The 14,183-nt window shown below is 34.6% G+C and overlaps 1 protein-coding gene across 4 annotated transcripts in view; it reads left to right on the forward strand.

Moving 5' to 3' along the window:
* LOC120417814 (putative mediator of RNA polymerase II transcription subunit 26) overlaps window positions 1-10,970 on the forward strand; it is a 210,080-nt gene extending 199,110 nt beyond the window's left edge. For all 4 annotated transcript variants that reach the window (XM_039580017.2, XM_039580019.2, XM_039580018.2 and 1 more), the window contains one exon: window positions 7,763-10,970. In XM_039580017.2, coding sequence (XP_039435951.1) covers window positions 7,763-7,849 — 87 coding nt within the window. In that variant the 3' untranslated portion in view covers window positions 7,850-10,970. The remainder of the gene's footprint in view (window positions 1-7,762) is intronic.
* The last annotated feature ends 3,213 nt before the right edge of the window (window positions 10,971-14,183 follow it).

A 14,183-nucleotide genomic window follows, 5' to 3' on the forward strand; every position in this document is an offset into this window, starting at 1 on the left:
AAAAGTTTTGAAAAAGTTACTTTTTGCGTTTCTGTTTGTTTCGTCGTCCGTGTTTTTCGCGGGTGACCATGAACGGCCATGATCGATGACGACCAACTTTTTCAAAACTTTTTTTCGTAAAATCGCGATAACTCGTGATGTTTATAAGCAAACCCCTTATGTCTATATATCAAAATTTTTGTAATTGTCTGCTCTACAACTTTGTAGAACATTATTACACTCTAAAAAATAACCCTGCAAAGTTAGAAAAAACACGAAATTTTAAAATGAAAAATTTTGTTCTAAATGAAAAAAATGACCCTTCTGGGTCAATGTAGATTCGAAAAGTACATTAAATTTCCCATAAAATGACATGTTCCAAAAAATTTTACAATCGAATAACGGAAAATGGGAGAATTTTTAAAACTTTTTTAGTGTTTTTTTCGATGAAAAATACGTTTTTTCGGAATTCTGAGTACGCCATCAAATCGGGCGTCTAATTTTACATAAAAGTCCCTTTGACACCAAATTTCTATCTCATCACCGATTCAGGCTGCAAATTATTGAAAAACACCTCTTTTTTCGCATGTTCAAAAATGGAAGGGGTCGTACCGCCCCTCCGTCACGAGATATCAAAAAACGGACCTCGGATTCGTGATCAGGGACAAAAGTTACCCCTTAGGACAAAGTTTCACGCAAATCGAAGAGGGGTCGGGGCAACTGCTGTGTGAGTTGGCGGAGAATTACCCAAATGTTAAAACTCAATTTAATAAACAATTTAACCTCTTAAAATTGTGAGGGAAAACACTCAATATTGACTCCCACAACAATGCAACACAAATTGTTTATTTGCACCCACTAGAATCTGCAATTTTCCAAAACCAATTTCATAAATCCATTTGTTCACACAAGTTTCATTGCTCAGCAGCGAATTTTCCCTCCCAAACCACCCTAATTTTCACTCAATTGCTCTGGATGTACATTTACCTCTTCGCTTGAAATGATGGAAAGTTGTTATAATAATGAACGAACGTGTAAATGCACTCTTGTTTGTGTTGCGTTTCCAACCCGGCGGATAATGATCGTTACTAGTGATTGCATGGGCGGTAACATAACAGTCTCGTGTGTGTGCGTGTGTGTATGTTGATGTTTGGACTTGAAAACGCTCAACCATCCATCCGCGTGTGCCAACATCAACAATCACCTTCAACGCGCACACACACACTTATCCACAAACAAAACATAAATTGGTTGCAGGAGCCAGCAACAGCATTGTGTTGTAATGGAGCTTTGACGAGGAGGGTGGGAAAAAGGGGGAGCTTTAATAACCATCGGCTTAACCACCCACCACAATATCACCACCATCGACACTGAGTAGTGTGCTTAAACGCACCACCACAATCAACTGATTTCCATGCACATGCACAGAAATGAACAAAGCAATTTCTCACACACACACGCTCAAAAATCTCCCCCCTCCCAAAAACGCGTCCCGTCGAATATGTATTGCTGTTGTGATAGTGTTTTATATTAATGGCGGGCAGTTGTTGTTATTGTTATTATTATTTCGGGATTACTGTAAATTGGTATTACGGAACGGATTATTCAATTAAACTGTTTCGGCTCAGTGACGGGGAGAGGCTGCTTTCGTGGACGGCCCAGCCTTTGGCGGTCAACATGGCAATTTTTGCCAACACGTGGATTGCACTGCAAAAGGTTGGGCGATGCGTTAGGATGAAAATTGTGGAAATTGAGTTCTACATTATTTATAATCAAAACTATTTTCTATTTTTTTTTTTTTCAATAGGTTTTGAAAATGTTTTGTCTTCCAATTAAAAATATATCCAAAATCTTTTGTAAACACGCTCCACATTGACAAAAATCACTCTGCCAGGGATGCAAATGGTCATTTCGAGGCATCTGCACGCAGAAAAATAAGGCATATTTGAATCAACAAAACGTTTTGTTGATTTGAAAATCAAGATTTTTGTTGAATTAACGCTAAACGTCAAAGCAACTTTTTCAAAACAACAAAAGATTTTTGTTGAATTGAGAAAATCAAGGTTTTTTTCAACGCAAAATCGGCGTTGATTATATTCAACAAAAATTTTGTTGAATCAAACCTCGTACTGGCTGATTCTACAAAATATTTTTCGTGTGTCTACTCATCACTGCATTGCACTCCAGTTACATTTTCCAGGAATACCGTAAACCGGGGTGACATTGATAGAATTTCGATTTATTTTTGGAATATTTTTTCAACTGGTAAGGTTTATCTTAAGATTAATATTTTTAAAACATGTACTGGGGTAGGCCACACAAGGTACATGAACTATTTTTGATAAAAAGTTTTTAAATAGTGTTTAAAAAAATAGTTGCATTGAAAATTCATATTTTGAGTTCCGGGGTGACTTTGATAGTCATAGTTATTCTTGTAAAAATCAGATTTAATGCGTTCAAATTTTATTTTTAAGTCAAATGTACCATTACTAAGGTTGCTGATACATTTGTTACGAAAAAATCCATGTTTATAATTAGTTAACTAAGTTTATAAGCTTTTTAACAAAATACATATAAATTTTAGGTAAAATTGTTATAAAATCAAAATTTTGGCTAAAATTCGTTAAAACTAGTTTTGTTTATAAAATTATCGAATCATATTGCACTTTAAACTGAAATCGAAGCAAGAATCAAAAGTTTTCACATTTTATATGAAATTTGTTCTACTGAAAATGCCTATAAATTGGGAGATTTTTTTGAATTATGTTTCCAAAACACATAATATCAATTATTTACAAACTTATTTTACCTTCTCCTAGTGGAAAATTGTCCAAAGAATCCAAAAATGCATTCCATTTTTTGATTCGAAATCAGGTTCATTGAGAAAATCATGACACTTTGAGAATATTAAAATAATGCTATTTATCAACATTTTCTTAATTATAGTTAACCAACTTTTTAAACTTTTCAAAATTTTATGAAAACTTCTTCTAGAAGTACTTTGAACACTTCTCTACCACGGTCAGAATGATTCCATACCATTCCGTACGTATTTAATTTGTACTCTTCAGTTTGCGGAAAAATCTCAAACCTATCAAAGTCACCCCGGCTATCAAAGTCACCCCGTTTTACGGTATGTTATTCGAAAGCATTTCTTGACTGTTTTTTATTAGGTCCTATAAACAAATACAAACATTAAGTGTATCCCTCTCACCCTTTATGTCAATGTCCATCGGAGTAAGCGGGATACACTCAATGTTTATATTTGTTTATAGGACCAAATAAAAAAAGTCTGTTTTTCTATTTTTGATCACCGAATATTTTTACTTTCCTTGCTTATATTGATATTTTTCGGCGAATAAAGAACACAAATTTTAAACGTTTTTGCTTACGTTTCGGCCTACTTTTCTCTTGGCCCAGACTGGTCCAGGCAACCCAGCAGGAGGAGTATCAGCTGGAAGAAGGTTTTATGATTCTGATGATGGCCGACAGAAGAAAAGTAGGCCGAAACGTAGGAAAAAACGTTTAACAATTGTGTTCTTTATTCGCCAAAAAATTTCGATTTAAGCAAGGAAAGTAAGAACAGTCTATATTTGTAGAGTTTGTGGAACCTTGCAAGATTGTTGCGGTTTGCTTGCGAATAATCGATCACTGAGTACCGTAAACCGGGTGACATTGATAGGTTTTCAATGATTTTTCAAATATTATTTGAACGGTCTGAGTTTATATTTTTTAAACATGTAGGTACTGGGGTAGGTCACAAAATGTCCATGTACGTTTTTAAAAAAAGCTTTTTCGATATTGGTTGAAAATTGTTATTTTAAAAACCTAGGTGACTTTATTAGTCACTGTTTTTCTTAAAAACTTCAGCTTCAAGTGTGCATATTGAATTCACTACGCCAAATTAACCATTGGTAAGGTTACTTTGAATGTTTAATTTAAAAAAAAACTATTGAATATATATTAAACTAAATTCAATAACTTAATAGAAAATGTACAAAAAAATAGGTTAGGTACAAAAAAATTGTTGTTATCAAAACCAATTTAGTAGCAGAATCAATAATTTTCCAAATTTGCTCTATTTTTTTTCTGAAAAAGCCTATCAATTAGAAGATTTTTTTCAACTTTAAAACTAATTTAATCTGTTCTTAGTCCAAAATAATACAAAGAGTCCGATGATGCAGTCCGTTTTCCGAAACGAACTTATTTTCATAGTAAAAAAAACAAAACACTTTTAAAGTATTCAAAGTATTAAAATAATGCTATTTATTAATGTTTCCCTAACTATAGTTAATTAACTTTCAAAACTTTTGAAAAATTTGTTGAACACAATTTTTTGAAGTACTTTGAACACGGTCAGTTCGGTTATATACCATTACGTTCAAATTGAATTCAAATTTTAAATTTTGCAAAAAAATATTTAACCTATCCTTGCTGATGAAATTTTTGTAGTAAAAAAAATAGTTTTCATCCAATTTGACGTTTTTACGTATTCAATTGATACTTCCTGACTTATTTTTTAAGGTAATCTTTATTATACTGCAAACATTGTACTTTCTGTAAAATTGAAATATTTTGCTACTCTTTTCATTTTTTTAAATATTAATTGAATTGATTTTTAAAACAAAGTTATTCAGAATATGTTCTCTTCAAAATACTAAATCTTTCAAAAATATGGAGAAATTTTAGGTTTTGCTCAATAGCAAAGATTATGAAGATATCTGAAACAATTAGTGGCATCGACATCGATTTTGCATAGGGAGGGCTTCCCCACCTTGCAAAATCGGCCCGAAAAATCAGAGGGTAAAAATATTTTTTTCAGAAAACTTCAAAAAATTATTAAACGTAACGAAAACGTTACCACTAGTGGCAAGACTAGTGGATCGGTCAGAATATAATATCTTCAAAACACAAAATTGTTCAACCTAAGAGAAGAAATCGTACAAATTTAATGAAATCTTTATTTTTTATCACAGATAAGAATTACGAATTTAGCAATAATTCCTAAATAAAAAAAGAAAAAAATAATCATTATAAATATACATTTTTTTAAAGTTATATTTTGTTCGAATGATAAAATTAAAAATAAAAAATGTGTTAAAAAGCATATTTCACTATATCCAAACTCAATATTTCTACGCTTGAGCATTTCGTACGGTAATGAAAACACAAAAAATTATAATATAAATGAATCATCAATTTCAAAAGTGTGGTTAAATTCGTTTGACTACTTGGAATCTTCAACCAAAACCATCAATTACTGTAATTTTGAGGACTGATTTTTAATTTACTTAAGATCAAATTTTATTGTTCTTTTTTCGTTTTTTTTTCTATTTTAAATTCAATAATTTCAATAATTTTCTACTTTTTTGAGGATTTTCGTTATGTTATGAGGTTTTATCTGTCACTTTTAATAAAATAAACTGTGGTCTAAATATTTTTCTGAATACGAAAATAAAGAATATATTTTGCTTGATAAATCGTTTTGATTCCAGACATTCTTTTCCTTGGATGGCCCACCTCTTACCCATACACATCTTTGTAGCATGGAAGGATTACGAGCAGATATCTTTCGATAATTCAATTGTCCGTATTTGAGAGTGTCCTAAATCTAACTCTACTTCCGTGTATGCCCATCCGTCTCTCTCATTTGTCATCTCAAGGCGCTCATACTTTCAAGAGTCTTTTTCATTTCACCAGATTGCTTACATCCACTTTGGGTACTGGAATCATTTCCTGTTCCACACACATATGAGCACATAGGGGTTTACCGCGCCCAGAATCGCGTTTCTTTGGACTGTTTCATATGCGGCCCAGTGACATCCTCATTAGGACGTGAACCGATATAGAGAAGCCGACCGTCATGACATGCTCTCCTTCACAGCCACACCTATGGGATGCCACTTCATTCCAAAGGTCTCTGCCTTACAAAAGGTTTACACATTTTCTTGAACTCACGAAGATTAGTTGTCGCTCTCGTTGACTCCGGTAGCATGTTGAACAAGTTGTATCCTCTGTAGAATAGCGAGTTCTGTGTGCACGATTTCTTAAAATTCAGCAATCTGATATCTCCTGCTTGCCTAGTAAAATGTCGATGAACGTCTCTTCCACACTGTACAGTTTTTGTCAAGTATTGTGGTGCCAATCCGTTAACAACTTTAAAAATAAACACTAATGTACTATACTCCACACGTTGCCTAATCGACATCCACTGCAGAGAGTCAAGCATCAAAATTCTTGGTGTCAATCTGTCACATCTAAGTATCATCCTCATAGCTTTACTCTGTACGATCTGCATCCTCTTCCGTTGCTGGTTCGTGGCAAGAAACAGAATTGAAGCGCAGTAGTCAAAATGTGGTGCAATCAGCGTTTTGTAGACCATAATTTTGTTGTCAAACGATAGGTAGCGATTGATTCTGCAGAGGACACCCAACTTCCGAGCAGCTTTCCGAATAGTGTAGTCCACGTGTTCCGCAAAAGAGAGCTTTTCGTCCAACATTACACCAAGGTACTTGATGGCATTAACCCGCTCGACCAATTCACCGTCGACAGATATTGTACAGTTACTTTCACTCCTCCTTGTTGTCACCACCATGTATTTTGTTTTGCTGACGTTCAGTTTCAGCTTTTTCCATTTCAGCCAATCCGCGAACACTGCCAGCTCGTTATTCATGATCTCGTAGCACTCGTCTAGTTTGTCTCCAGCAACATATATCACGGTGTCGTCAGCAAACAGGTTAACACATGCCCGCCTAAGTGCTTTCGTCAGGTCGTTTATGTATAGGATAAACAGTAATGGTCCCAGCACGCTCCCTTGTGGAACACCCAACTCTACTGCTTCTGCTTCTGATACTGAGTTGTTATACCGTGTAATTTGGGTTCTGTACTCCAGATAGCTTTTAAACCACCTCCAAACGTCCCCTTTAATCCTGTTTCGCCGCAACACTTCCAACAGCTTCCGCCGATCATATAATATTAGTTAGAATAGTTTTCGCAAAATTAAGTTTTAGAATAATCTATCATTCGTCAGATTTTAAAACCATTCTGCCGCTTCTGATGATAAGTTTATTATTTTTGTCTTTATTACACGGATAAAAATCCTGTAAGCAAATCTGGTAACACTGTGTTGTTGAATTCGACATCATGGAAATGTTTCCAAAATCTTCAACATTTTTCTCGATTTCGTTGCAAATCGATAACATTGTTGTTCAAAATCGAAAAAAATGTTGACGATTTTGAAAACATTTCCATGTTGTCGAATTCAACAACACAGTGTTACCGGATTTGCTTACAGGATTTCTATCCGTGTATCATTTTAAAAATGTATATTAGTGATTTAATTAATTATCCTAAAAATCATTTTTTTCTAAAAACTCATAATTTCATTGAAAATAGACATGCAATTAACGGAAAAAACATAAATGAATTTTCCTGCGTTGATAACAATTTGTAGCATGATTGAACCATTTTGGAAATATCTTGTTTTTTTTTTGTTGAAAATTTCAATGTACAGACCGCAAAATGTTTTTTTTACCAAAAACAAAAATTCTTGTGTCATTTTGGCTCTACATGTTCAAGTCTTAACAGTTGCAATTTAGTTGGAAATAAATTGATTACCTACCTACCCAGATTATGCGATTTTTTTTTTAAATTCAGTTGTTTTGTAAAAGTTAAGAAGTCATACTCGATTCTTTTGGATGTTATTAAAAACTTAAAGCCCATTAATTGTTAAATGTACTAACCTTCCATGTTTTCTCCGTTTTTTCTCTGTTTCTCGTTCTAGGATTATGCCAACTTCTTTGCCAAAAACGCCCTCAACCAGACCTACCCGGGCTACCGGGCACCACCCGGCACTCAGCACCACAACTAAAACAGTTAAAAAATTCACCACACCACAGGACACTCAAACACACCAACACCAACACGAAACAACAATAGCAACCCGTTTGATAGCGAAAAAAAAATTGGAGGAGTTCTCCAGTTCACTTTTGAACTTTTTTTTTTGTTTTGTCTACCAGAGCTGATGAGAAGATTGTTCACACAAACAAATGAAAAAAACGAAAAAAAAACAAACAAAATATATTCTAATCGCTCTTTGAAGAAGCTTTACGAAATAAACGCACCAACAGAAAAACACACACACGAAACTAAACAGCTTAGGAGGAAATATTTGTAACTAATATAATTATGCACTTTTTTAAGTCGCTTCCTGTTTATTGATGTATGTTTTGAAAAAAAAACAGCTGCGCTTCGGACAATTTCAACGCAATGTTTAATTTTATTTCTCTCAGTTTTCTGATTTCAGTATACAGACATACCTAACGCTTAATTATCTTTTAATTACTAATAGTTGAATAATCAAAAGCTGGTTAACCGCAATCGTATTACGCTAAAAACTATTGAACATGGACAAACACGAGAGAGGGCAGAAGGCCCACAGCGCAAAAGAATAACACAAAAGCAATGTTAAACGCGAAACGCAAGTGTTAAAAGCAATTATTAATCAAACACGTTTAATCGGTAATGAGTTTTTAGTGATAAATATTAAAGCAGACACGGAGGCTGGTTGGCGCAGGGCCAGGGTTGTAGGCTTGCCCGTTTCTCGCCTGCAGGACACAAAACATTCAAGATCAGCGTAAAGAGAAACCGTCACTACTACAATCCTGGTCCCGGGCATGAAAATGAAAATTGAGCAAACAACAGCACGAACAAAAAAGGGGCTTATATTTTTGTTTATTTATTCATAAGCTGGCCAGCAGCAGCGACGGCAACGCGGCCATTGTTGTTGAAGCCGAAACGAAAACAACAACAAAAATCGGGTTAAATTTCACACCCAACAGTCACAGAGTAGGCCCCGGAATGCAACCCTGCAATTAAGTTTTCGCGCGCAAGTGTCACTCCCCTGCGTTTGACAGCTGCTCGCTCCGCGGGCAGCGGTGACAGATGGGCAGGGGTGGGAGGAGCTTTTTTTCTTGGACTCTCAAAATCCCAACGCAAAATATAATTATTGCAGGAATTCATTTATTAAATATTCACCCTCGGGGAAGTCTTTGTGGATGATTTTTTCAGAGAATTTTCGTCACATTCAATAATGGTTAATAAATTACTTTTGAAGAGAGAACAAAAAAGCGTTTTCCATACAGTGAAGGTTGACTGGATAGCTATTATCAGTGGGGGGGAGTTTATTATAGCACACAGAATCCGGTTCAGTTAATTAATTTTCATATTGACAGCTTCCGGGAAGCAAAATGTAGATTCTATCAAGCTCCAATGAACTCATTTACATGCATAAAGCACCGATTTTCAATCAAAATTGAAGTCTACGGAATATCACTGACGAACTGACGTGCCACCCCATACATATTTTTGAGAAAATTCTGACCGCAAATTCTCAGGCGAACACCAACTCCATCTACCTTCAGGTTCGCTGAACTAATTCTCTCTTCCAAACGTGTTTTCGATATTGCGATTACGCTTCAATTTTTAATGTGCGTCGTTTCAAAATAGTATGCGCTCAGAACGATTTTGGAGCGCGCTGTTCGTTTCGGCGAAAGCGTGTGTCAGTTTATGCTGACTTCAACAATACATTGCATGTAAACATTGGCGCGAAGCGAGAGAAGAGAGCTAGTGAAGAGAGGGAAGAGAGAAAAATCGGTTGACAGATTGTTCGCTAGAAGCAAAAACGCCAAACAAGAAGAAGACAACTGCGGTCAAAAGTGGTTTGTTCGTGGCACGTCAGTTCGTCAGTGGGAATATGTTACATTTACTAGTATTGTGTTTACGATTTCAGTCATATTTGTTCAATCTGTCATTTGTTTGTTCAAGTTTTAGTGTTGCCAAAACGTCAAATTGAGAATGATCTTCAGGTTTTACTCAGTCTTCAATTCTCGTCTATGTCTGGTTTGATGGTCATGCGACCAGAATAGACGATAATTAATGTACATTTTATCTCGGAACTCAACCAAGCAAGGGGTGGAAATCAGCTGCAAAAATCAACAAACCATTAATTGAAAACAACACATCTATCCTGCTGCTCATCGAGCAGCAAACAGGAATAAAAATTTACATTTCGCGACCCCATAAATTACCCATGATAAAAATTGATTCCAAACTATGCTGCTGCAACAAAAAAAAAGAAATGTCATCAGACCGGATTATGCAATATTTTAAAAATTCCATTTGCATGAAAGGCCCACGCCATTGAGCTCTCAAATTTGCTATTTCCGCCAAGTTGCTCCACACACAAAAAAACTGATTGTTCAAATTTAACGTGCAACATATGATGCACCAAAAAAATGGCTCCCACTCGAACCACATTGATCAATTTTACAAATTATTCTGTCGGGCCCACAAATTTGCGTATACGCTGAGAACGCGCCACTTGCGAATAATAGAATTTCAAATGTTTGAATAATGGTAAGCCAGTGTTACAAGCAAAAAATGCGTCAATTTTCTTTTTTTTTCAATTGCTCCCAACCAGCCTGCGTGACCCCAAATTTGCGCCGCTGATCATAGAGGATTAAATGTAGTTACCATTTATTTTATGTTTTTTTTTTAACGCGCTTCGTTGGCAAACACTGCCCCTGACTCGCTCGCGTGCTTCTTTTTTCCTTCTTTTGTACAAATATTCAAATGATTTTGTAGGACTCTCGGCAACAACAAAAAAAAGTAGGAAAAAACAGCACGGTGCGAGAGAGATCAAGTGGCAAACAAAACAAATGAAACAATTATACCGTTCGCTTTTGGATTGAGCTGAATATGCATACGTATTACTATTTATTACTACTGTTATTACTGTACTATTTTAATTTTGAGCGACGAACCCGAAAAAAAGAGTACCCTAGCAAAGCAAATCAACAGTGTGCTAGATGGCCACCCAGATAGAAACACGGAGAACACCAAAAAAACCGTTGACAATTTGTGACTGTGCGCTCAGCAAACGCTAGGAATCCAAATAAAGTAAAATAAATATTCACAGAAAAAAAAAAACACAGACTTCAAACTGATGTTTCACTTCCTAAAGCTACCGAAAATCGATTGAGTGTGGAATGCTGCCAGAAAAAAAAACTTCGCGCCGGAAATAGTTTTATCAGAATGACAAACGCACGCTTTCCTCCCATAGTTGGCGCAAGAGAGGAAGTCGACGCTTTTCCACGTTTCGGTGGAGACGCAGGGTGCTTTGATGGAAGTTCAAAACTTTGATGGAGTTACATTATGATTGTAAGTTTTCATTACACAACCAATCGTTTTAGTTCTCATACTGTTTTAAAAATTTATTGATCTATTAATTTGTCCATGTCTTGTGAAATCTGTCTTAAATAAGTTTACTTGGTGTGCCAAATCAAGATTTTTCTACAAAGCATTACTTCGATTTTAAAATTTATTTATAATTTACCGATTTTTCAACTGCTGAACAGCTCGTAAACTGAAAACTACCAAAATTGGTAACATCTCGCCAAAATTCGGTAATCAAATTACCGGTTTGCACTTTACCGATTTTTAACTACCGAATTCGGTAATGAAATCAAAGTGTGCACACAATAGTAGTTGCAGAGATTTTGAAGATTTTTTCAGCACGAGTCGTACATTTATCCAACGAGGTTCACCGAGTTGGATAAATACGACGAGAGATGAAAAAATCAAGTTTTGCAACGAGTTCCATACAACGTTTTTTGTAATTCCGAAAAACACCCTTTGAACAGAATTATAGGACAAATGTTCATGCATTGAGTCAATGAATCGTTTAAATCATAAAAATGTTGAAAAGTATAACTTTTTTTAACAAGTGCTGAAAAGTTCAAATTTTCAGCATCCATTTCTGTGCTGAAAAGTAGAACTTTTCAGCATTTGTTTTGAAAAGGGTAACTATTCGATTCTGTTATTTTTGGTACAGAAAAGTAGGCTGTTTCGTCGCTCAAGAATGACAGGAAAAGTAAATAGTTTCACGACGGAATTGCAAAAACATTATTTATCATTTTTTTATTTGTATGAAACTTTGTAATTACTTTTTTTTATGATCAAAGAAATAATTTTGCATCATTATTTGTCCATACAAGTCTCCATATTGATTTGGCGATATCAAAATATTCAAAAATCTGTATCTTGAGAACGATGATCAATTATGGTTTTCTGAACAAAGCTTTAGTTTTAAGAAAAAATAGTTACACTTTTTTACCATTTGTTTAATTGGATTTTCCACACACAAAAATGCACCTATCGGGAATCATAAAATTTATTTTTCGTTGTTAACGTGACCAATTTTTATTATTTTAAAGGTAAAATGAGGTTTTCCCGACATCACCAATACAGCGTTAAATTTTTAAGAGCAATAACTCATCAAATATGTGTACAATTTTTTAATGTCAAAAATGGAATTATAGTAAAATTTTCCAACCTCTCGAATAACAATGGGTAATTCTCCGCCAACTCACACAGCAGTTGCCCCAACCCCTCTTCGATTTGCGTGAAACTTTGTCCTAAGGGGTAACTTTTGTCCCTGATCACGAATCCGAGGAACATGCGAAAAAAGTGGTGTTTTTCAATAATTTTCAGCCTAAAATTGTGATGAGATAGAAATTTGGGGTCAAAGGGACTTTTATGTAAAATTAGACGCCCGATTTGATGGCGTACTCAGAATACGGAAAAACGTATTTTTCATCGAAAAAAACACTAAAAAAGTTTTAAAAATTCTCCCATTTTCCGTTACTTGACTGTAAAAAAATTTGGAACATGTCATTTTATGGGAAATTTAATGTACTTTCCGAATCTACATTAACTCAGAAGGGTCAAATTTTCATTAAGAACAAAATTTTTCATTTTAAATTTTTTGTTTTTTTCTAACTTTGCAGGGATATTTTTTAGAATGTAACCATGATCTACAAAGTTGTGGAACAGACAATAACAAAAAAATTGATATGTAAACATAAGTGGTTTGCTCATGAACGTCACGAGTTATCGCGATTTTGCGAAAAACAGTTTTGAAAAAGTTGGTCGTCGTTGATCATGGCCGTTCATGGTCACCAGCGACAGACACGGACGACGTAACTTTTTCAAAACTTTTTTTCGTAAAATCGCGATAACTCGTGATGTTTACAAGCAAACCCCTTATGTTTTTATATCAAATTTTTTGTAATTGTCTGCTCTACAACTTTGTAGAACATTGTTACACTCTAAAAAATAACGCTGCAAAGTTAGAAAAAACACGAAATTTTAAAATGAAAATTTTTGTTCTAAATGAAAAAATGACCCTTCTGGGTCAATGTAGATTCGAAAAGTACATTAAATTTCCCATAAAATGACATGTTCCAAATTTTTTTACAGTCGAGTAACGGAAAATGGGAGAATTTTTAAAACTTTTTAGTGTTTTTTTTTTGATGAAAAATACGTTTTTTCGGAATTCTGAGTACGCCATCAAATCGGGCGTCTAATTTTTCATAAAAGTCCCTTTGACACCAAATTTCTATCTCATCACCGTTTCAGCCTGCAAATTATTGAAAAACACCTCTTTTTTCGCATGTTCAAAAATGGAAGGGGTCTTACCGCCCCTCCGTCACGAGATATCAAAAAACGGACATCGGATTCGTGATCAGGGACAAAAGTTACCCCTTAGGACAAAGTTTTACGCAAATCGAAGAGGGGTCGGAGCAACTTTTCCCGATTTCGTGTGAGTTGGTAGAGAATTACCCGAATAGTAAAATTGATGTTTTCAAAACAACCCAAAATGAAATATTAGTGAAATGTTCCAATCTATTGGAAAACAATATTTTCAATTTTATTGAATCAAGACTAATAATTCAAAATGGCGAAATGCTGAATGATTGGTCTAGAATGAAAATTATAGGTCATTGCATCAGCTTAAAATAAAAAATTAGAACCAAGGATTTACACAATTTTGAAATCCAGAAAAAAATTACCAAAAATGTTAAAAGACTTACATTTCAAACAAAATTTGTTAACCTTCATTTTAATTAATGGTGGGCAAAAAGAGCGAGTTCACTAAAAAGAGCAAACGATGGCTCACAAAAAAAGAGCTGCGGTTCTTTTTGAAACGCTAGTCTTTTGAAAGAACCGTTACAAGATTGCATGATTTTTAAATTTTTTCCTATTTATATGTTTATCAATATAATTCATTAAATCTCCAACAAATTGGAGTATTAAATTGGGTTTTAAAAATTGAAAATGCAATCTCAAATATTTCAACGCTT

This window comes from Culex pipiens, chromosome 3, assembly GCF_016801865.2.
Source record: "Culex pipiens pallens isolate TS chromosome 3, TS_CPP_V2, whole genome shotgun sequence".
Classification (NCBI taxonomy): domain Eukaryota; kingdom Metazoa; phylum Arthropoda; class Insecta; order Diptera; family Culicidae; genus Culex; species Culex pipiens.